This window comes from Prorops nasuta, unplaced genomic scaffold (genome assembly GCF_024137725.1).
Source record: "Prorops nasuta isolate Cenicafe-Biocafe unplaced genomic scaffold, Cenicafe_Pnas_1.2 PNAS00002, whole genome shotgun sequence".
In the NCBI taxonomy this organism is placed as follows: domain Eukaryota; kingdom Metazoa; phylum Arthropoda; class Insecta; order Hymenoptera; family Bethylidae; genus Prorops; species Prorops nasuta.
In genome coordinates, this window is record NW_027116799.1 from 5,947,327 (window position 1) to 5,971,216 (window position 23,890).

The 23,890-nt window shown below is 38.6% G+C and overlaps 2 protein-coding genes across 3 annotated transcripts; both read left to right on the forward strand.

The window, feature by feature from the left end:
* The first annotated feature begins 587 nt into the window (after nt 1-587).
* CAH1 (carbonic anhydrase 1) lies at nt 588-15,845 on the forward strand. The gene is made up of 7 exons (XM_066731828.1): nt 588-987; nt 6,211-6,411; nt 7,192-7,313; nt 8,990-9,085; nt 11,941-12,055; nt 13,719-13,897; nt 14,109-15,845. The coding sequence occupies exons 1-7, from the start codon at nt 951-953 to the stop codon at nt 14,175-14,177; spliced, it is 819 nt and encodes a 272-aa protein (XP_066587925.1). The 5' UTR covers nt 588-950; the 3' UTR covers nt 14,178-15,845.
* A 2,336-nt stretch (nt 15,846-18,181) lies between these two features.
* On the forward strand, nt 18,182-23,680 carry LOC136776350 (uncharacterized). 2 transcript variants are annotated; one of them, XM_066731808.1, is made up of 7 exons: nt 18,182-18,316; nt 21,751-21,887; nt 22,023-22,147; nt 22,236-22,375; nt 22,540-22,569; nt 22,895-23,139; nt 23,214-23,680. In XM_066731808.1, the coding sequence occupies exons 1-7, from the start codon at nt 18,307-18,309 to the stop codon at nt 23,442-23,444; spliced, it is 918 nt and encodes a 305-aa protein (XP_066587905.1). In that variant the 5' UTR covers nt 18,182-18,306; the 3' UTR covers nt 23,445-23,680. The 2 variants fall into 2 exon arrangements, with proteins under 2 accessions (XP_066587905.1, XP_066587914.1); XM_066731817.1 differs by lacking the exon at nt 22,540-22,569.
* Nucleotides 23,681-23,890: the final 210 nt, after the last annotated feature.

Sequence of the window (23,890 nt, forward strand, 5' to 3'; positions counted from 1 at the left end):
TCAGACAAGACCTAATTCAACGTAAGCCTTATAAAATTTCGAAAGGGTCACAAGGAAAAATGTAATAGCAACATATTTTTTTAATCTTTATTTAAAGTCGAATTAAGAGCTAGTTTTTGATCGACCAAACATATATTCTTATGTATCTATGTCTCGGACGTTTTAAATTTACAGACTACATCGCTGTATCACGTAACTAATTCTCTGTTAAAATTGTGGCTATTGTTTAATTTAATTACTGTAAATCACATCGTTTATGTTGATTTTCAAAATGATTGTTTTGTTATTGGAACAAATAACAAAAGGAGAGGTGGGAAAAAGAGAGATTGGATGACCATGCAGGAAGTACGCGACGATTCCAATCCAGGTATTTGAATCGATCCGGTGGGGCGATAAGAGAACGTTGACGAGACTCGAAGACACGAAGAGTTTCTCGTGTCACGTCAGGCCCATCATCAACACGTGTCCGGGTAGTATTAGAGGTTGGTGGGGGGACTGCACGTGTAAATATTTACTCGCGCATGCGCGATTTACGGTTCACGTGAGTCACGTGACTCTGCGAGGTTATAAGCGGGACCGATGCGCCGGCCGGTGCTGTAATCGCGGAAATTCTCACGAGTACAACATCAGTATCAGTCCAAAGCCGAGCGTGCTAGCACGATCGTCAACAAACAAAGGCCCGAGAGACACGTTCGCGACACTGGCCGATTCACTTTCGGCACAAACCCAGTAGTTTTCACTTTTACGATACACGTACAACGAGCGGGACGCTCGTCGCTCACCGATTTTCTACGACCTTCTGTGCAAACGACCACTTAGCGTCGCCTACTCTGACTAAAACGAGAAACGCGCATTCGGTTGGAAAAAATAGTCGTAGAAACTAACAAAACGAACGGGAGCAAGCTCTACTCGGATCTCAATTTTTCGGACCTCAACTTCCGGTAAAGAAGATGGAAGGAAAGAACGACTGGGATTATCATGGGAATGGTAAGATCTTTTTTATTGCTGTACAAAGCTTTACAAACAAATTACAGATAGGATATTGGATAAAAGGATTTTTTTCATGTAATTATTGCATTTATGATTCATGACGCGTTTAGATGATAGATATGAAAACTATAAATCAGATAAATCGTCAGATTTCGCATTCCGATCGACCCAAGTTTTCCGGAGATTCTAAAAGCGTCGATGAATTTCACATGTTGTCGGTTAAAAGTTAAAAGTGTGACTTTTACAATGCACTTGAATTTGATAAAAGCTTGCATCGTGCTTGTCTTTGCAATCAGTGCGTAGCGCGAGTTAACGAGAAGGAAAGTTTAACGATGGGACGGAAAGATGCGGAAGCGCTGTTTTCGAAGAAATTCACTTTGAAAAGACCATAAAAGAAACATCTGTTGCTGCGCTCAGTGCTTTTCTACCTTCGGTGAAGTTACATATTATATATAATAGAGGCATTTAAAATTCCGGGTTAATTTATAGTTATATAGGAGAAAAGATCGATATAATTGAGGAAGAAAATTTTGGTTTGCGGCGGGAAATCGTGGCAAAAATTGAATGAAATGTGGTGACTCGCGGCAAAGAAGTTAAAGTGAATTAATTGGGGGAAGGTAGGTCAGTGATCGATAATCATTGGTTAATAGTGTTAAGGTTAGTGTGGCTAGGCGCGTTCAGAGATTTAACGAGTTTTGGTAAAAGTTTTGAGGTTGGAAATAGACAGGGAGTTATTGATGCATGGTCTCTTGTGACATGGCCCTTGGAGGAATCACCTTCTTCGAGGAAAAATCAGTTAATTATAGTTTAGTAAAATCTTCACGTAAAAGATGGTGTAGTGTTTCCGTTTTTCTAAAATTACTCATTGCCGAGTTATTACCGAGTATCTTCATCTTTGCAGATTGGTGACTTTTGCGTTATACCGACTTCCGGTTTCATCTCCCTGTGCGATTTGTAAAGATATCCGCGTCAGTGAGGCTTAAGGTCACACTCTTCTCGATTCTTGCACCTGAAAATAATCTACCTTGAGGAAAAATCAATTCTAAAGAAATGTGACAATTTTTTGCGCTTGTATATATACTTCCTCACCATGCGATTTCTAATGATATCTGCTGGACTCAGTGACCTAAGTCCACGTTCTTCTTGATTTCTGCATCTGGAAATGAGCTACTTGGAGGAGGAATGAATCCTCGGGAAATCTCTAATGATTTTTGTCACTGGTACCTAAGTACTTGTGGCCCACGCGATCTGTAATAGCATCTGGCTCAGTGACCTAAGGTCATTGTCTCCGAATGCAGGGCGTGCTGGCCGTGCCAAGCATTCTCGGTTCAAAGCATTCCGTAGCTAAATGAAAATCAATAGTTTTCCTTCGTGCGGAGGCCGATGTACCTGCTGCATGTGCAGCAAACAGACTCACGCAACGTTTCGCTCCCACCTCCAATCCAACATCCCCCAATGGGTCGCAGACCCACTTTCTCCCCAGAGCTTTCCGTGCATGTCCCCGAAACGCCCTTAATCCCCGACCAATTTGTCAGCGCTATCTTACAAAAACTGCAATCGCAATTGCCAATTTCATCCATTTTCCTTCATTTCGCATGCTAGATCGTTAAACTAGCCGATTAAACTGTTCCGCAGCAGCGGAGCTCACGCGATATTCCCCTATGTATCTTTTCCTCCCAATATCTTCCTTCATCCTAATTTCTAACCTACTTCCTTCTCCTCCTCCTCCTCCTTCAACGATCTCTGCAAGTTTCACTCTGATCAACCCGAAAACCTTTCAAGACCTGTGCGGATTGTCTTGTACAACTTCCGTTTCTTTATTCCATAAAATACACCTTGTGTGTGCGAACTTCTTCCAAATCACAGCTGAAAGATTAATGGGCTCTATACTTCAGGCACACACACACGCTTTACAGTTGAACTCGAAGAGGTGAAATCGAGTCTAGCGCAGCTTAAATCCCATCGATCCAGGTTGAAGTAGTATCAAGTATATCATGCATGCGTTCGCGTTTATTATTCATCGACAAACCTGTCGCCCGTATCCACAATTGCTCGCTTCGAGATCACAATAGCATCGTTTTTTCCTCATTTTTATTCTTATTATTATTATAGTGTGCAAAAATACACGCAGTACGGAGAAACGGTCCTCGAGCGCTTCGACGATAACTTTGGAGATAAGTGTGACCAAACGATTCTATAACTATATAGTCGGAATATCGAGGACAATACGGTGTTTATATTCAGCTTAACCTTCCTATAGCAGTATGTATTTCCTAGTGCGAGCCACACCGTGAAAGGCTTCCCACTCCACAAGCAGGAATTGATTTTTAATCCTCCGATCCGATTACGTTCTCCCACGTCTCGCTCTTCCTATATCCAGATTCTTGCAAAAAATGTCCTGATATTATATATATATATATAGAAATAAGAAAAATTAGCTCTAGTTTCAAGGCCGTTTTCCTTTAACGATTGGCTACTCGGGCAACTTTCACGTCGAGTTTAACAGAACTCTCACGCGACTATTAATCCAGCGAACGATTTCCAGCTTAAAAAGCTTTAACGGGAAGCACGTGATCTGTGGCGAAAGGGGACACTCGGCCATTAGAGAAGCAGTCGACGTTCAATTGCATGTTGATTTGGCGCTCTCTTGAAAATATTACATTAACTCTGTGCCCCTCAACGGGAGCGCACTGCGCACGTGATCCCTTACAGAAGAGTGTTTTACTGCTCTGCTGGAATAAGGTCATTTCGCTATTACGGTCATCACCATCAACTCATTGTCCAAATCATCAAATAGAATTAGCATCAGTTTAGCATCCGATGCGATGAAATTTTCGTTATTCACGCGTTTTACTTGAACGGTAGTCCCGAGATAATACGTACGTTACGTCGCTTCTCGTGTATTTCCAATCGCCGTGTTTATATTGCCTGCACGCGTTGAACGTTGCGACAAAAATGGAGATATGGCGCGATTGCGTTTTCTCTGCATCGATAAGCCATTGAGAAGAGAGAACCGATCTGCAGCTTTTATTTGGCTGATTAAACCGAACGTTACGCAATCAAACCGGCGACGTAGTTTAGGAGGTCTCCCGTGGAATAATTTATGACGCTACGCGAGAATGTGTTTCTAATGGATCGAGCTCTTTGTGTTAGCGAGAGAGTCTGGCCCGTCTCCCTCGAGTTTGTCCTCAACGACTGCGAAACACGTGCTTCCTGCACACTTCTTCTCTCCGTAGTACGACAAAATGAAGCTTCGTCACTGCAAATTTATTCTCTTATCTATTTTTTTCTCTGTTTTTTATTTATATATCCATTGTAATGTTTCGTTATTAGCTCTGATAACGAGTTTACAGCAGTTGAGTCCACAAAGGGAAGACGGTACAAGAAGAGGACCCGCGTCACGTGTGGTATTTGGACGGTTCATTTGCATATTTTTTTGGCACTTGCAGTTTTTCCCTAGACTCGACGATTTCTTCGTGGTTGATTCATCGTCCGCAAGGTTGAACGAACCTTCTTTGAAGGATCCTGTCGGCTGTTGTGGTCGATACTCGCAGCAAGGTTAAAGCGTTTCTTGTCGACGCTCGCCTTCTGGTCAAGTGGACTCTTCAAAGTTTAAATATAATATACTTTGCTAATTTTTATGAACGGATTTTTCCTCCTCTCCAACGTCCAATTATAAACTGATGACTATCGTACGATCGATATGGCATCCACCAATGATTTTTTAAATAATATCTTGCACGATTCGTTATCAAATCCTTATCGTTCTTTTCGCTGTATTGTGTATATATATATATATATATATATATATATATATATGTATGTAATCATTGTCAACCACATTTCCGTCAATGAGTTTTCGCGTAAAGCACAAACGAAGGTCAAAAGAAATTTTCCAAGCAAGGAGAAAACCTACTCGATAACATCTTAAAATAAAATCCATTGGCACTTCTCGTATCGACTTGTCAAATGGCACAAAAGCGTGTAAATTCGTAATAGACCGAAGATGCGATTAAACTTTGATTAGTAATAACGGTTTGTCGGTAACTAGTGGACGAGGATACGAGGAGGTGAAGTTGCGCTAACCGGTTGGACAATACGAGGCATTTATGAGGAAAATTAATGACGCGCGAAGTGCTCGTTAACGACTGCACTGGATTCGTGTCACAATACATTATATTATGTGGCATGAGCGACCACCGAGCTCAATAATGATAAATAAACATACGAATAACTTCCGAGACGAAAATTTCGAGAAAAATTTGCTTTCATCGCAAACTGTAAATATTGTATTAATAAAAATTGAATAGTTACGACTTTCGGTGTACTAATCGATGATTTTTATAAAGTTTACGTGATAAGACCAGTTATCGTAAATACTGTGTCGTAGGCATAACTGATAAGGGAATACGAGAAAGATAAAGAGAGAGAAAATAAAACCACGTGACAGAGCGTGAAGCACGCGACACGTGAGAGCGTCACTGATAACCAGCAAAATCAATTTCACTAATCAAATAGCACTCGCTGGTTATTACGCTTCCAAATGCTGGCTTTTATTCTCATTTCGATAACTGCAGAGTACATGACACAACCATTGCGTTTTTTATTCGCGAGATTGATGGGAAAGAAAAAATCTGGCCACACGAATACCGCATGGCTTATCTATACTTTTCTTACGTAAGATTAATTGGTCGATGCAGCTAACGCATTAAGCATGAAGTTTTATAGGTCGACGCGTAGCCTTTAATCCCTGTCTTTTTGCGGTTAAACACTGAGATAATGATAGATTATTCCGACAGAATTCTCCGTTAATGTAGCTACACGGTTTATCTAGCTGCGTTAAGTCCGTATTGAGTCGATGGCAGATAAAGCGCGAATACCTGCACAGTACTGAAAATTATTCTTATCGTCGTTCCAACCTTTAACCAAATAATCTCTCGCTAAATGCCAAACAAAAACGACGCGCGATACCGATCAAGGTTGCTGCCTCCGATATGTACGAGGACAAAATTTCTACCTATACCTTTCTCGATCAAACCTTTCGAAAATCAAATCGACCTTCGAGGAAGATTAACGATAAATCGATCTTCCGATAAAATCGTCGACATAAATATTCTGGAATATTTTCATTCCGCTTGTTGACAGAAGTTTGTTTTTTAAAATTGTAGAGATTGTTCGTGCGGGATGTTGAACGAAGGTTTTGCGCTTTTCTCGTTGCAGGACCAAACACCTGGGTGGAGAAATTCCCGATGGCAGCTGGCTCCAGGCAGAGTCCGGTGAATATCGAGACCGATCGTGCGGAATCGGACCACGAGGCTCTCAGCAGCAAACCGCTCCGTTGGAAGTATCCGGCTACGGCCTCCCGGAAGCTGGTTAATCCGGGTTATTGCTGGCGCGTCGACACCGATGGCGATGGAACATGTGAGTCGCCTTATTCTATCTTCTCTTATTTTATCTAATTTAGCACCACGAATAAGACGAACCGTATATATACTATGTATACATTATACAGTCCACGTGACCTTCGACCTGGAAACTTTTTCAAACTCCACCAATAAGTAGCTTCTCACGAGCCGAAGCTAGGAGGCTCCTATATGCTTTTTATTTTTGGGAAACGAGAGCATGCCATGTCGTGTTGTGCCGTGTTATGCCGTGACGTGACGTGACGCATTATGCGTTTTCATTACGTGCCGTCCGAAATACATTCTAATATCGGGTCACGCCACTTGAATATGCAAATTCAGCCTGTTCAAAGAGACAAACTGCAAAAACTGACAAATAAAACGTTTACATTTTTCCCCTATCTCGTTTCACTATCCTAGTACACTCCTCTCGGTTAACTATCAGAGCTGACATAACTGGTCGATCCGAAAGGTGGACGAACTGCTGGGTGAATCGTTGCAGGAATTGGAAGGAACTTTGTAGTTTTGCGAATCTCGTCGTGAAAATCGCGAGAGAACGAGGCCTGTAGTTGAGACCGATAATCACAAGCGTGTCCTGTAATAAAGTTTTAACGATTCCTTTTATCTATGCGTATTGTATATAATAAAGATTCGAAAGGAGCAAAAATAGAACACGCGTATATAAAGTAGTGATCATCTTTTATTATTCCAACGCCTCATCGTTTTGTGTTTATACCTTCAACTTTATACAGCGTTACGTGCTTCTTCAATAACAATGACGATTTCGACTGATTTGCAGTTTTGAGCGGGGGCCCTCTGATGGATGACGTGTACAAATTGGAGCAGTACCATTGTCACTGGGGTTGCAGCGATTCGAGAGGCTCCGAGCACACCGTCGATGGCCAAGCGTTCGCAGGCGAGGTAACTCATTCTTATATATAGCACACCACAGTATAAACCCTGCATTATCATCGATTTTTTCCCTCATTTTTCAGTAACTTCCAAAGTTTTTGCATCGTTAAAAGTGGCTAAAACAAGTCGAGCGAATAAACCTTATTATTCCTACACCGTAACGTTTGACATTCTTGCTGTTCGTTTAATTATTTATAAGTCCAGGTTCATCTTAATTCCTCATATTGCGCATCATCATCGTCATCGACGACGCGTCTCATCACGGCTCGCCATTTGTGCCATGCCTCGGATGAATCACCTGGACGCTTATTATCATGCTAATCTTCCAACCCCTCCCCACCTGCTCGTCCTAGAAAAGAAAAAATACAATTTATTCGTATTGAACTCGAGAGGAAGGCGGAGAAAAACACGATTTGTTCCGGACGTGGAACTCATAGGAATTTCACAGCTGATGGAGAATAATCGAGGATTTCGATAGTTAATTCGAAGTTTGGTAATTGCGAGAGGTTGAAATACCAATTGACTTATCGCGACTGCAGCTGCCATTGGAAGCGTAATGCTAATTACTATTATTGCGCAATAAGATCATTCACGTATGGTTAATTAGCTGTCAAGGTCCTATTAAGGCAGCTGTACTTTTCTAATAGAACAGACACGACCAATTCCATCGACCCAATGCAATTGCCATATTGCATAATGCACAAGAAAACTTCCATTGTTGATTTTTCTCCACGTATATATATATACGATGGCTCCATCTCACTCGAGTAATATATTACCAATGATGACTCACACATCCACGAAATATCTTTGGTTCTATAATTTACGTTTGCACAATGAAAAAATGCATTTCATAAATAACAGAGTGTGTGTATATGCTAGCTGTGAAAAGGAATTGCTGCTTTGTGCGAAAAGACAATTTAGAGTTGTTTGTTTGAAGGATGATAAAGAGGCTTCTTGCTTGATCAATAATTCAATGGATATTACGTACATACATGATCCATATAAGAAATGAGGATTTCGAGGAAGATGGAGTATTTACTACGCGAAGTCCATTCCTGATATATCAGTCCGACTGCTATTGAATAAAACTGTGGATGTTAATTAATTTTTCCAGTTAATCCTCAACCCATTATCGAGTCAATTGGCACGTCGCTGTGGCTTCCAGCTGATTCACGTTTCACATACTCGATTAGTTTCGGTTTCTAGTTTTTTTCCTCGCTCCCCCTCCCCACGATTTATTACCCCTTGTTTGACACTCGACTAAAAAAACATATCCTTTTTTCTCAGGCAATTTTTAGTTTCCGACAGGCCAGTAAATTGTTTTTCCTCATTTACAATGGTAATTCAATCTCAATTAATCTTATTAACGAGACAATTGGCAGTTGCAATAGGCTCGCAGCAACCCGCGCAAGCTTCGTTTCAGCCTTTTAACTTTTCTGTAAGGTTTCCCTCCGCAACTTCCTTATTACCAATAACGCAGCTAAGTCATTCGTTAAAATTTATTCGATTTCTCTCGCAAATTTGCCACGACAGACCAGTCATTTTTTTTTTGCCCCTCTATCCTTCGCGGTCAGTTAGTACGACTGATTTAGCTACTTTTAGGAATCCTTGCGAAACGACATTAAATCATTGCCACTTAATGCGCACTTCTTAACGCCAGCTTCCGTATTTCTGCGTTTCAGCTTCACCTGGTCCACTGGAATACTTCCAAATACTCGACTTTCGCGGAAGCTGCGAAAGCATCCGACGGTCTCGCCGTCCTCGGTGTCTTCCTCAAGGTCAGTCTCTCATTTTAATTTAACGCCAAGTATTTTCAACTATCGAAAACAAAATTCTTACGGTTAAATAAACAATCTTATAATTCAAAATTCTCGACACACGTTGCGCAAAGACCATTATATAGAGGACGGGAACTGATTTTTGCTCAACGTCTCGCTTGCGAGAAGGATCCGAATGAAGTGGAGGGATGATCGATTGCGTAACATTTTCAAAATGATTCGTAAACAAAATTCTTACTGCGCGTTAAACAAACAATAAAAGTATATAACTCAAAATTCTCCAAAGACTTTGCCCAAGAATATCATACAGTAAAACTGATTTTTTTAAAAATGTCCTTAAAAATATTGTTAAAAATCTCGCCTGCAAGAAGGATCCGAATAAAATAGAGGAATGGTCAATCCCGTAGCAACATCGCAAACAAAATTCCTACCGTTGAATAAACAATATCGTATAACTCAATATTCCCGAGAGACATTGCTCAAGATTACAACACAGCATGGAAACTGATTTTTTTCAAAATTCCTTAAAAATATTATTAAAAAATCTCGCTCGCAAGAAGGATCCGAATAAAGTGGAGGAATGATCGATCGCCTGACATTTTCAATATTGTTCATAAGCGTGTCGCGTTAGGAAGCCCCGTTTAAACCGCCAACTATAGTTGTAACTTATTTATAGAGAATATAGCCTGCACTGGAAGTCCATGTATGCCTCGCACCCTAGTATAACTTAGTTAAGCTTTTTACATAAGCGTTATAAGCTCCGTAAGCAGAATCCCTAATAGTGAAGGCGTCATCGCAATTGTCGTACGATCCTTCTCCCTTACGTAACTTCCGCAAGGACGCGAATAAATTCGATGCAATTCAAGTGGTAAGTTCGATCCTAAAGGGGTAGATGTATCCCTGTCGATCCTGTAATGGAGCTTCAACGCTGTTGTAACTTCCACAAGGACGCGAGTACATTCGAAGCAATTGAATTAAGTTGTAAGTTTTTCACCCTACAGATTATACGTGTATCTCTAGATCTACATGTATTATAGATAAGAGCTTTCGTGGTTTCCGACGAAAATTTTCCGTTTAGTATATTTACAGAGAAATTTCCTAGAATTTGTAAAATCGTATGTGTATAGATTTGGATTATCGCTGTTGGTCTTCTAATAATGAAATTGCAGTGGTGTTGTAACTTCCATCAGGCGAATAAATTCGATACAATTGAAATTGTAAACTCGATTCTTCAGGGTATACGTGTATCTTTATAGATCCACATGTATAGGTATGAGTTTTCGTGGTCTACGAAGAAAATTTTCCGTTTAACGTGTACAGAGAATCTTCCTGGAATTTGCAAAAATACACGTAGACTTGAATTATCGTTCCGTTGGTCTTGTAGTGGAGTTGCAGTGGAGATCAAGGACGCGAATAAATTTAATGCATTTGAATTAAATTGTAAGCTCGACTCTCCCGGGTATATATGAATCTCTAGACCCACGCGCACGAGTTTTCATTGGGTTCCGCGGACGATTTTCCACTTAGATTATATACTAAAAGGTAATTTTGCTCTAATTTGCAAAAACTCATATTTGTACACTCGGAATATCGTTATTGATGTACAAATATTTGCAATATTAATCAAGAATGCAAATAAATTCGATGCACTTGAAGTTATAAACTAAACCCTTCGGGGTACATAGCTGTTGATGTTGCAATGAAGATGGAGAACCATGATCGATGTATACGTTGCAATTATGACCTTGAGAATAAGAGCGTTACGATTGGCTAGACAAATCCCTTGGCTGCACGTACGTTGCGCAATTCTTCTGCAAATAAATCTTTGCAGAGAATTATTATTATTGAAAATTTATGAAAATCGCGAATCCTCGGTAGATGTCTCGAGCGAAACTTCGCGTAATACAAAGAGTGCGTTGCACAATAGTTGCGATCGTTTTAAAAGCTGCATGCCTCGTGAATAAATACCTCTCCAGATTTTTGAAAGATTTGCCAGAATCGCGTGCGAGTCCTCGCACACTTGTCATTCTTAACCTAGTTTACTCGAGACAAAGAAATATATATATATATATATACTATATAGCAATATAGCCAAGCGGAACTTGGGTATATATATGTTTGTTGGCCCAGCCAGGAATTCCAAGGCGAATTGCGCGATTCGCGCCTTGTCATCCGATAAGCAATGCGGTGGAACCGTAAGATAACAAGAAAACAAACGATGAACAGTCGCATTTCAATATTAGTCATTCTTCTTTTGCAAATGACGATACGCGACAATCTACACAGGCATGCGATGATTCGATGACTTTCTTTCGATTAAATTTCAAAGCGATCTGAATATTTATGTGTATTTGCCAAGGAAAACGGTCAAAATGGAGAAAATCGCTCGATTATTGTTGCGCATAACTTGCAATAGTTATGATTTTCTTCTTTTTTTTCAATTTTAGAGCGATTCGGATATTTATGTATATTTACAAGTAGGAAAAAAACAGATGGAGAAAAATCACTCGTGTCTGTTGATGTAAACTAAGAAGAAACATTTCTTTGATTCAAATAATTTTTACTATGAATACGTCTATTGAGATATGTACTTGATTTTAATAAACAATTGATTGAATAAAAATTAATTTATTTCATAGCATTAAACTCATGAATATCGAGTAAATGACTGTTTACTTCGAATAAATATTCATTAAAATCAAATTTATATCTCAATGGACTTATTCATAGCAAAATTTATTTATTTAAATCGAACAATTGTTTTTCTCAGCGACACATAAGTATATGCAATAATTCAATGTGACTTTATTTGGAATAAATATTAAAGCGATTCGAATATTTGTGTTTATTCGCAGGTGGGGAAAACACACGAGGAGATGGAGAAAATCGCCCGTCTCTTGCCGTACGTTTCTCACAAGGACGAGGTCGTAGAAATCGTTGATCCTGTTGATCCAGGAAAACTTCTGCCTGGTAAGTGTCTTCTTTCTACGTATATTGCGTCAGAATTTTCTCTTCCAGACATTTCGAACTAACAATTTATATTAATCGAATTTTCTAATGAATACATTCACCTCTGACTGATTGAGATTTGTAGTTATAACTAACAGTATAATAATTGCTCATATAAAGCGATGTTTTTTTTTCTCCAAACGTTTCATCCGTTTATCAATTGAAGCTATATAATTGCTAGCTTCCATGATTCCTCTTAATTAAATCGATTAATTCACCTGTCCTCGACTACAGTTCGTAGTGGACGCGCCGAAAATCAAAGGTGTATTAATCCCTGCATGCGCTGGGCTGACAGAATAATTCGACACGAGAGCAAACTCAACCTCCACGGTTCGTATTTGACCTCGCTCCGTTTTTGAGAAAAAAAAAACAAAAATAAAAGAACTCGTTGTGGTCTCGCACGCTTTCACGCACGACTTAGGAGAATGACAAAGATTTGCTTTACGTAAGCACTATATTAAATAAAATAGCAAGCAGTGTGTTTTGCTTTATAATTTCATTGGAACTCTCCTAAAGAGTACGATAGAATTTTTTTACAGTGATTGTTATCCCATCCAATTGATTTTACTTATGTAGATGTTTGGCATCCGCTGTTTCACGCACGACTTAGAAGATTGACAAAATTTTCCTTCATACATTAGCACAAAATAATATTTTACTTTGCAATTTCGTTAAAGCTTTCCTATAGAACACGATTAAATTTTTCTATGATGATTATTATGTTCCAATTGATTTTAATGATATGGCTGTTTGACATCCGCTGTTTCACGCACGACTTAGAAGATTGACAAAAATTTTACATTATACATTAGCACAAAAACAAGTTTTTTATTTTAAAATTTCCTTGGAGCTTTAATTCCTATGGAGCACGATATAATTTTTGGACAATGATTGTTATGTTTCACTCGATTTTGGTCATATAGGTATTTGGGACTCGTTTTTTCACGCACAATCTAAAAGAATATAATAATAATAATGTTTCTTTATATACATCAACACAAAGTAATAAAAAACAGTGTTTTGCTTCATAATTTCATCAAAGCTTTCCTATACAGCACAATCGAATTAATAGACTGTTATATGTGTGGTAATTGATTTTGGTGATATAGCTATTTGGGACTGGTTGGTGCGTGACCCATCTGGCGAAATCAACTATCAGGTTATCAGGGAATCAAGACCAAAGCTCGTAGAGTCCATTACCCATTAATTCTGACAAGTCCATTAATTTCTTTCTGTTCCACGCCGATGATTCGTCACATACTACTATATTAGAGTATCCAGGTGATACACGTGTGCAAATCAGCAGACTTTTAGGGTAATGGACGTAGGGTGTCTCTTGATACAACGATACGCGTCAAGGACACCCTCCCCCCTCCTACACAGCTATAATCGACCGCATTTTCATATTCGTTCATTTCATCAATTGATTCCTCGAAGGTGTTCAATCCACTTTTTCTAATTGAGATCAGAATCTACAATAATTGCCCAATTTTCCACAATATAAAAATACGTTCGCGTCATCCATATACATTATTATTATTCCTTGAGCACTGGACTCGTATATACTAGCATGTGTATAATAATTGTTCCTAATTATGCTCTTTCCTTGAAATTTATTACGTAGACGACAATGGATACTGGACTTATCTGGGATCACTGACGACTCCACCTTGCAACGAGAGTGTAACTTGGATTCTCTTCAAGAAATATATCGAGGTTTCTCATCATCAACTCAACATCTTCCGCAATCTTAGAAAATTCCCTCGGGGAGAGGAGTGTCCTTGCCACGAGAATCACGGAGCGGTAAGTTGATAGAGTCTTAACAGATTGCTCAGTCCATTCAAGGATTGATAAAAATAGAACAAAGAGAGATAATGGACTCTTAGCCCTCCCTCACTTGGCAATTTTTTATCTTGCCCCTTGGTACTATGCACCTCGCTGTAATTATTCCTGGAGGACGAAACTTTGATCCAAGTTACTCACACAAAAACGTATATTTGACTTTGCGTTGCAGGTGATCAACAACTTCCGGCCACCGTTGCCCCTCGGAAATCGGGTCCTCCGCGAGTGTGGCAGTTTTTAATTTTTTCGCTATGACGAACATGGAGCAGATACAAAAGGCATTTATTCACAGAAGGCAATCGAAAGGTTTTCCAGCTGGGTTTTCGTATTTCTCGAGTCTCCAAAACGCAATTTTTTTCATGACAAAGGGACGCATTGCGAGTGATCAAGAGTGTACCGAAGTGAGTTACATGGATGATGGAAAAGTTTTATAAATGCGGATACTGCTGGACACAGGATCCGAGAGAGTCTTGGAACGGACTTCGGCATTAAAAATTGTACGAAACGGAGCGAAGGTCGGGTCAAATTCATGAGGCAGTGCAGTAAAAAGGAGCAAAAACAAGTCAACCGATTAATATGCGGTTGCGTTACGCAACAATTGGAATGGACGAATAAAAATCGTATGGATATATATTGACAATGTATAGCGTCCGGAGAAGGAAAACGAGCGTTGATGATGAAGAGTGACTTGCAGGATTCCAATTGAATATTACCAGCCCTTTTTTCTATCAAAGTCGATTATACCACTGGAGGATGACGATCCTTCAAAGGGACGCTGATCAGGACTACTTCAAAAAGTGCATGGATTCTTTAGGATGTCACACGTGCCTATGCTAATTCTTGAGCGAACAGCAATGATTTCGTGCCTTATCGATCGAGAAGCTCGACGAACGAAAACTCGAAAAAGTTTGAACGAGGGAGAGAAATATACAAAAGATTTGAAATTTTGTTATATAATAAAAAAGCTGGAAGGAGGAAAATGTTCTACGCGTATATATATATATATATATATAATGTTTTATAATAATCATATATGTACACAGTGTGTTGTCTTTAGCTTTTACGTCTATTGCAGTTTTCATTTGTAATTCTAGTCTCAACGATTCTAGATTCGAAAAGGTTTTTCAAGGCTTTCTCGAGTTTCGACCATTTTTGATAAAATAAATTATTTATGGTAATACGCGTACTGGTGCTACGAATGCAATCTTGCACACTCTATATACAGTATATGCTTGATACTTTTAGCAATTTGACGAACAACCAGAAAACGAACGAAAGAATAATATATATAGCGTTAGACCTATTTATTAACGAATCGCGAATGTGTTAGACTATAAATGCATGGAGTTTTTAGCAATGTTTTACGCGAGCGAGATTTTAGCGTGCGGTTGTTCTTTTCACGAGATTTGTGTCTGGAATTCTCCGTCCGACTATCGGAGAATTTGAGACGCGAATGGGACTATATACGATAGTTGATATACTAGCGATTAGCCAGTGTCCTTTCTTGCATATTGCAATTTTTTACGCGACGCAACCGATTGATGCTTGCGTCGCAGTCGCCGAATCGTTCCCAGGAACTAACGTCGATTAGGTTTATTTGTATTATATAAAGATAAACCTATATACATATATATCTATATATATAAATATATTTTATAAAAATCATTTAACTTTGTTCTAGAAGCGTAGACAAAGCTAAGGCGCTAATGTGTTTTCTGCAGTGATAATAATTTATACATTGTACGAGTTTTCTCGAGATAATAAGAAAAATTTACCTGTCAAACGTAAATACATAACTGCACACACAACAAATTTCACGCGTGAATTTGTGCCGACGCGCAGAAGAAAATTGTGTGCTATTTAACTTGTTATTATACAAAGTAGAGAAATAAAAAATATTGCATATATATATGACAGTTTTATTCTTATTTATGAGACCTTGGAATGAATAAAAATGTTCCTCTGATGAATTATCGTTTATTTAGATGGGTCTTGGATTTCTCTCTATGGTTTTGTGCGAGGCATTTCGAGCTGTAATATCGTGTTACGTTAAACAGCACACCCTAGTCAGTCTCTCCTGTGGTGTATTAATAGCATTAAGCTTTTTCCTTTAATAAGTACCAACATTCCCCCCTCTCCCTTATATATATATATATAATCTATTTATCAAGCTTAAATCATTCTTCAGATGCAATTGACTCATTCCTTTTGGTTCAAAAATATCCCATATTACAGTTTAGTCGAGTGGAGGAACAGACTAAGAGAGAGAGAGAGAGAGAGAATCACCTACCTTTGATATTCATGACCTGTCTGGAGTTCTCCAAGGTCATTCAAGAGGAAACTGGACGAAAGCATTATTTCAAGTAATACAAGCGCGTGATGCGAACATCAATTCCTTTGCCAAGTATCCTAATAGAAATTCGTACATCTAAACTCTAATCCTGAAGAATTTCAGCAAAGGAACAGGTTTTTCTTGCTCAGCAAACTATTTTTACTAACAAAAAAAAAATCTGTCATACTTAATCACGAGACTAAATAATTCATTATTGATAATAATAGAGTAACAATAACCAGCATAAAATAATAAGCAATGTATATTATTAAAATATTGTCACGTGAAACCTGATTGTGTCGAATCGGACGAAAGTTTACAGCCTGGAGAATGCATTGTGCGGTTGCTGGCGCTGAGTCGGAGCCAAGCTTATCTTTAAAACCGGTCGGTGACGATTGATACCTGTCCTGGGGTTACCACACACGCCACGATACGCCATTTCAAAATCTCTCGCCCAAGGCGTCTCTCGTATTTCCCCAAACATCTCGGTGTAGACATATAAATGGTGTGTCTAATAACGGTTTGTTTACAAATAATTTATTAATCAAACAAAAACCGACTCTCCCTAGGAATTTTCACCTTAACAAGCCACGCCCAACGGTAAAAGTCGGATAAAGCGTAGGACGTCGAGCTAACTGTGCAAGTGGCATCAATTACCTGTCATTAAACGTATGCTGAGTTAGGAATTTTTAAACGCTACCTAGCGTTTCTAATACCTTTCTTCATCCTTCAGACGCACCATCCGAGAATTTTCCATGTATAAATGTGATCTGCTGGTTTACCTAGAGACTCGAAAGCTGAGCATTCTTATTCGTATAAAAATAAGAAGGTTAACAGAAGAATTTCGAAAAAGCTCAAATCTGTTTCTTTTATACATTGAATGAAATTATTGGTTCTCCGTGATAAAGTAAATGTACGTTTTGACTATATATGGAAATGTATCGAGTGAACTTAGTTTTATTCAAGATTATAAAACTTTTCATTACCAATTTAAAACGAAAGATCAAATAACTGAATTCTTGGAATAGAAAAATATGTAAATTTTTATGGTAAAAAAGCAGACTTCCGTTTTAAAATCCTGTTTTATACTCATTCACTGACTTGTTTTTTTTGCTTCGGACATTATACTGGACGTTTAAACGTGAGTTTAAACAATGGCTCCCTCTAGAATACATTTTATTCAGTTTGTCGGTAAAGGCGAATTTCAAGATACCAGCCACTTCTAACAACAACAATAATATACTTTACAACTGTTGATAATGAAAACGTTCAACTTGCTTACCACGTTTTAGAACGGAGCGGCGTTGACAACTATTTGCACTCCGTTTTCACTTCGGAAGGAATGTTATGTCCCCTCTGAGGGGACCGCAGAGTGCAAAGTGTTATTAATTTAAATACATATTATTAACTATGTACAAACTTTTCAAATAGTATTAAAATGCCTCTGATTTCTTTAATCCATCCTTTTAAATTATTTTGGTTGATTTTATTTCCATAACATTTTAAATGTTATCATCAATAAAGAATTTTAAGACCACTCCATGATACATTAATATTTCGCTAAATACTTTATAAGTTACTTAAGAATAAGCTCCCACTAATATTGCATAAATTAACAATCACTTAACTGTGTACCAGTTGCATTATTATGACGCTGCTCTAAATCGGATTTATGAGAGATTATGAATGGAAGAATATTAGTTGTATACTGTATATATTTATAGCGATTACGTGGTGCATTTATCCAGTATCTGAATTTGCTGAATTTTCATTTGTTCACGAATATCGAGGAGAGTGAGTCACTGCTTAATTATCATTTAGCAATAAAATTACTGTCAATTGTATTAGTCGATGAGTTTCTGCGACGTCGTGGCAATTACTGCGCAAGCGCATCCTTTGCCAACTTCTTACAACGTCAAATTCTGGCGCGGAGTAGTTGGTGCAAAGCAGCAAAGTACTAGTTCTCGCTCGCAGTTCCAGTTGGACAATCGTGAGACTAACTTCTGCACCACTCAACTTTCAAACCAAGAATCTCAAAATGGCAATCTGTGAGTACAAACACTATACACAGACTGTCCTAGAACGATTTTAATTCTATAAAACCCAAAAACTAATACAGATCAAATTTTTGTCCCAATTTCTTGCATTGCGAAATTAAAGTAGACTGTATTCCAGTCGACCTTGATATTGACATTAGGAAGCTTCATCAAAACTCGATCTATGCCAGCTGTGTTTACGTAATAGCACCATAATACATAACAATAATACAAACAACACATATTCATTTACTATATAATGTTGCATAACAAACGATACACAACGGGAATGGAAATTACTGTTTTTCTTTTATCGATGACCAAGAGTGGTAGTAATAGGCTCGTCGATGTGGGCCAAGTATTCGGATAGAGAAAAATCAGGTAGTTGCTAAAAGCTGCAGCATTCACTTGGCTAAATATAGATAGAAGAAGGGGCGAGGTTGCCGGTTTGACAAGCCGGCCGGCGTTTGATAGTTCGCGTTACACTCTGTGAAATACGTATCTTGTTTCGGTTTCAATGTACAAACTATTTTGAAAATAAATACTTGAACATTTGTGAGAAACAGAAATTTATAATACCTAGAATAGTATTTTTTAAAAGGGCTCTATATATACGGGTGAATTTCTCCCAAGGAAATTTTCAACTGTATTACGTTCTAGTACAGTGCACGTAGGTGGGTACGAGAATCGTGAATGGGACGCAGCGAATAGTTATTCTATTCTAGAACCGCGTCATCCTCAAATGCGAAGATTGTCCTTGTGCGAAAGACTTACAGATTGAGTTTCGTAATACTAGTGGCTGCCCTCGAGATTTTTCTCTGTCGTGTCATTTTGATATTGTCACTGCTATGGGAAAATTCAGTTTTTGTGCAAATTTAAACTAATTTTTCTCCAGGCTATTGTATTTTGCTATGGTATAAACTCTTCAAGAGGATCCAACGAGAGAATTAGCACATTACAATGTAAATTTCATAATACCAGTGGCTGCCCTCAAGATTTATCTCTATCCTCTCGATACTGTTGCTTTTAAGAGAAAATTCAATTTGTACACAAATGAAACTCTAATTTTCCTACAAACCATTGTGTTTGCTATACCGTAAACTCTTCGAGAGGATTCAACGAGAGAACACGTTGCCATGGGAGGTCAATGGCAGCGACCGGTACGACTGCGTCGCATGCCAATCGCCTCTCTATGCTTACGGTGGTCGGTGACTAGAATCCCCATGATTCTGCAGTTTGCATCACAGTCACATCACAATACATCACCAGACACGCGTCTAGCTTCCTCTCGACACCACAAACGTTTTTAACCTTCCCGATCATCACTAAGTACAACTATGAATAATCATAAGAGATCATAATCGAAAATAATTGGTCAAAACATGACGTAATTGGTCACTTTTTTTGTTGGTGATTCACATAGCGTGACTTCGTACGATATAACGAACGTGGAATCCGTCGGATTGCGTTAACCTGATTCGTTGAACGGTTCTCGCTGTTTATGGCCATCGGGAGTTTTTCGTGACCGACGCCGAAGAATCTCGACGTGCAGACGACTCGGATGATTCATTCCAACTTCCTTTCGCGTGTCTCGATCCATTTCGATCCGCTATCGAGCATCGGCTGTATATCATCGATGTAGTTGCACTTCCGCACAAAGTTCTAAAAGTAAACTATATATATATAGTATGTATAAGAGCATATATTCGTTCCTCGAGTTTACAGATCACCGACGACTTCCTACAACTGTAATTAGGTCTACGATGAATTATGTTGTAGGATTCGCCAGTTGTGCAATACAAATTGCCTCTAATTCTCGCATTGTTATGTTAATTGCTGGCACAGTTCAGTCCGGTTCGTAAAGACCAATCAATCCATCCTGCAAAAAATTTCTTCCGTGGTCACAAAGGCTCTCGTGAAATTCGCAAACTTGGTCAACTTAGATTGCTACTTATCCTATTCGCGTGTTTGCACGTATGTAAAAGTTAAAAAAATGCGATTGAACACGTGTAGATTACTGCAGATTTTAAAGGTTCTCATTAACCAATTAGAGGCGACAAAATACCATCGCGTAGCTCCATGTGATTAATAAAGATTATGGAGAGTGAATGTTTACTGGACAGTGACCTTTGACCTCTTCCGCAACGATACACTTTATGATTGATACTTAATTTCTAATTTCTACTGTTCCTCGTTAATCCAACTTGCATTAACACTGCATATTGGGTGATACGTTTGACCTTCACTAGTGATACAATGTATAATAATAAAAAGCGAGTTTGTAACTCGATGCTTCCCCATGTGCTAAAAACACGTGATTCAAAAGTTTTAAAAAGACGATTGAACACGTGTAAATTACTACAGATTTTAGAAGCTCTCATTAGCCAATTAGAAACGACAAAATATCATCGCGTAATTCCAAATAATTAATGCAGATTATTGAAAGTGAATGGTTACAGGGCAGTGACCTTTGACCTCTCCCACAATGTTACAATTTACATTTGATATACTTTATTTCTAAATTTTACTATTTCTCATTAATCCAATGTCTTGAATCGACTGCACACATTGGGCGGTGTCATTTGACCTTGTTCAGTGATACAAAGTATAATAATACGAAGCGACTTTGTAATTCAATGTTTTCCCATGTGCTTTGACACATGATATCATTGGTTTATCATTCGCTCAGTCTATTTATAAATATTACGCCTAGAGTATCGGACTCTTCGTCCAATGGTACATTCACGTAAACATTTACTACCCAATTCTCGCGATCTCCATGATAAATTTGCAAATGGCTCGTGTTAAATTTACCGCAAGGAGTTCCACCTACAATTTGCATCGATACGCGAAATACTGTAATAGTCAGATGCGAGCAGCTCGAACAATCTCAACAGCAACCAATGAAATTATCGATCCATTCACACTGCGAGATTTTATTTTAGTTTTCGAACCAGTGATAAATCGCTTGAAGGAAAATTATTATTCTCGGGTATAATGAATCGTTGCACGCGAAAATAGATAAAGTTATTTTATACTATCTCGTAAAAGAATTTTTTAGATTAGGCAAACGACTGTGCTAATGCACGAGCTTTTGTTGAAAAAGACGCGTTTTGTTCAGCGAGAAGCTCGAAACTAAGCTGAAGTCGCGTGTTACATCAGTATGCGACCTTCGCGAGAAATGGACTCGAAGTGTTGATCGAGGGATTTTAACCTTCGTTGCATTCCTACTTTGTTATTGATCTATGGAGGTCCTGCTACGTCCTAGATTTTCTTCGTAATAAACCAGGACGTATCTGGCGTCTGGACGTCTCGGCGTCAACCCACTTAATTTTCAGTGATCGATACAACACATTTTACACGATTCCTATTCCGTTCTTCGATTACTTTTCATGATTTACTTTATAAATTTTTGTTTAAAATTTATAACGATTTACAATTTTCAGCATTATCCACCGAGGACAAGTTGCAGTACAACTTTTATCCGACAAACAGTGGTCAAATTCAGTTCCGCGTTAAAGCACCCAACGATGCTCATATTGCTCTCACCAACGGTCCTCAGGAAGCAGAACCGATATACGAGGTAAAAATAAGATAGTTTATTCAAGGACTTTTGTTTCGCTGCCTCGATTTACTTAAAATCGCATTTTAATGCGTTCGTCTATAGAGTTTTGCCACGAATAGTATATCCTTGAAAGTTGATGATTTATCTTGATAGGTTTTCATCGGTGGATGGGGCAACAGCAAGTCCGTTATTCGCAAAAATAAAACGAAGCCCGAGGTCGCTGAAGTCGACACTCCTGGAATCCTGAGTGGCGATGAGTTTCGTGGATTTTGGATTAGGTATATATAAATAAATACATAGGAATAATAATGAAATATTTTAATTATTTATTGGTAAAGTGTTGATTTATTTTTGCAATTATTACAGGTGGAGCGATGGAGCTATCACGGTGGGTAAAGAAGGGGAAAGCAGTTCATTTATGTCCTACGCTGATCCGGCGCTATTTAGAGTTTCCTATTTCGGAATCTGTACCGGCTGGGGAGCTTCCGGAGAATGGCTGATCGAAGGTAAACTCTTCGTTCCATAATTCGAAAGGATAATACACTCAATCAACTAGTAATTTACGATATATCGAAGGATTTTATTAAACTGATGAAATTATACTTTTTCCATTATCCTTACATTCTTGGGTGTCGGATGAACATTTTATACTAACGCCTCGTCCACACAGCCATTTGTGTCGGCGGCTACGGTGGTAGTTGTACGTAAAGTATACGAAAGTCTTTGCTAGGCTTGCGTTATTTATAAACGTAGTGTAAACCCTCTCGACGCTTTCACCGCAATTATTTTCATTCACAATTTTTTTAAACACATATTTCTTTCACGCACAAAGATTATATACTCTTTATTCACATACGCTACACGGTATTATTATAGAATAGATTTTTGCTTTTAACAGAAATTGTTTTAAAATTATTAATGGAATGTGCATGTATCTATATATATATATATATATATATATATTATGTTTGGTCAAGAATTTTGTAAGTGGTGAAAAATAAATAATAATGTGCGAATACTGTTAGATCCGAATGTGGCTCCATCTGCACCGTTGGAGGTTCAAGGTCTGCAAACCGGAAGCTATTGTTGGTGCGACGCTAGCGGAGGTATGGTACCTCCGGGTGCAGTGGAGGGTGGCCGGGACGACGAGCCTTTGTTCGTAGGAAGAGCCCATCACGAAGGTGCTCTCCTTCCTGGCAAGGTTAAGCCAGGCCATTGTGTTTGTTACGTGTCATGGGGAGGTGCCGAACACGGAAAAACAGACTACCAGGTAAACCAAGTTTTTTTTAATATATAGCGACGAAGAAATAAGAACTTAACCTACAAAAGTAAATTATGATTCAGGTGTTGTGCGGTTGTAATCCTGCTTGGATCCCAGTAGAAGGTGGAAACATTCCACCCAACGCTATTCCAGCTGGTGAGTCCGAAGACGGAGAGACCCTCTTCGTTGGTCGTGTCAACCACGAGGGAACCCTGACCATTGGAAAGGTCCAGCCTTCCCATCAAGTCCTCTACATCCCATTCGCTGGAGAAGAAATCCCCATTGCATCTTATGAAATCATGGTCTCGCAATAATAAGGAACAATGTTTCCTACTTAAAGGAAAAAACGCTTGCGTACACTTCCGGCTGGATGCTATTTATCCCAACGCGGTTTAACTAAATTTATTTTGACCACCAAGCGTGGACTCAAATCTCCTCCTAAATACTGACGCATACTTTGCACTTTATGTTTCTTATGTACTATGATTTATAGTATTCCGTTATTTAAAACCATTGTCCGTGCTTATGAAGTAATATATTTTTCCTCTTTCTTCTTTTATTATTTATTAATAACATTCTAAGCTGGTAATTTCGTTCACGCATCAAGCGGGACAGCTGCTTCTTGCACGAATATATATGTATAGGCGTAATAGTGAATTCCATTATCATACTAAGGGAGAAAAGCATCGTCGTGAATCGTTGACTAGTTAGAGAGGAAGGTACAGACAGTTACTATGTCCAGTAATTAATCTATAAGCAA

Coding starts and splice junctions, on each gene's coding strand:
- CAH1 (XM_066731828.1), top strand. CDS start 951: ATGGAAGGAAAGAACGACTGGGATTATCATGGGAATG. Junction 6,412..7,191: donor CACCGATGGCGATGGAACAT/GTGAGTCGCCTT, acceptor ACTGATTTGCAG/TTTTGAGCGGGGGCCCTCTG. Junction 7,314..8,989: donor GCCAAGCGTTCGCAGGCGAG/GTAACTCATTCT, acceptor TCTGCGTTTCAG/CTTCACCTGGTCCACTGGAA.
- LOC136776350 (XM_066731808.1), top strand. Junction 22,148..22,235: donor TTTCGTGGATTTTGGATTAG/GTATATATAAAT, acceptor CAATTATTACAG/GTGGAGCGATGGAGCTATCA. Junction 22,376..22,539: donor CGGAGAATGGCTGATCGAAG/GTAAACTCTTCG, acceptor TCGTCCACACAG/CCATTTGTGTCGGCGGCTAC.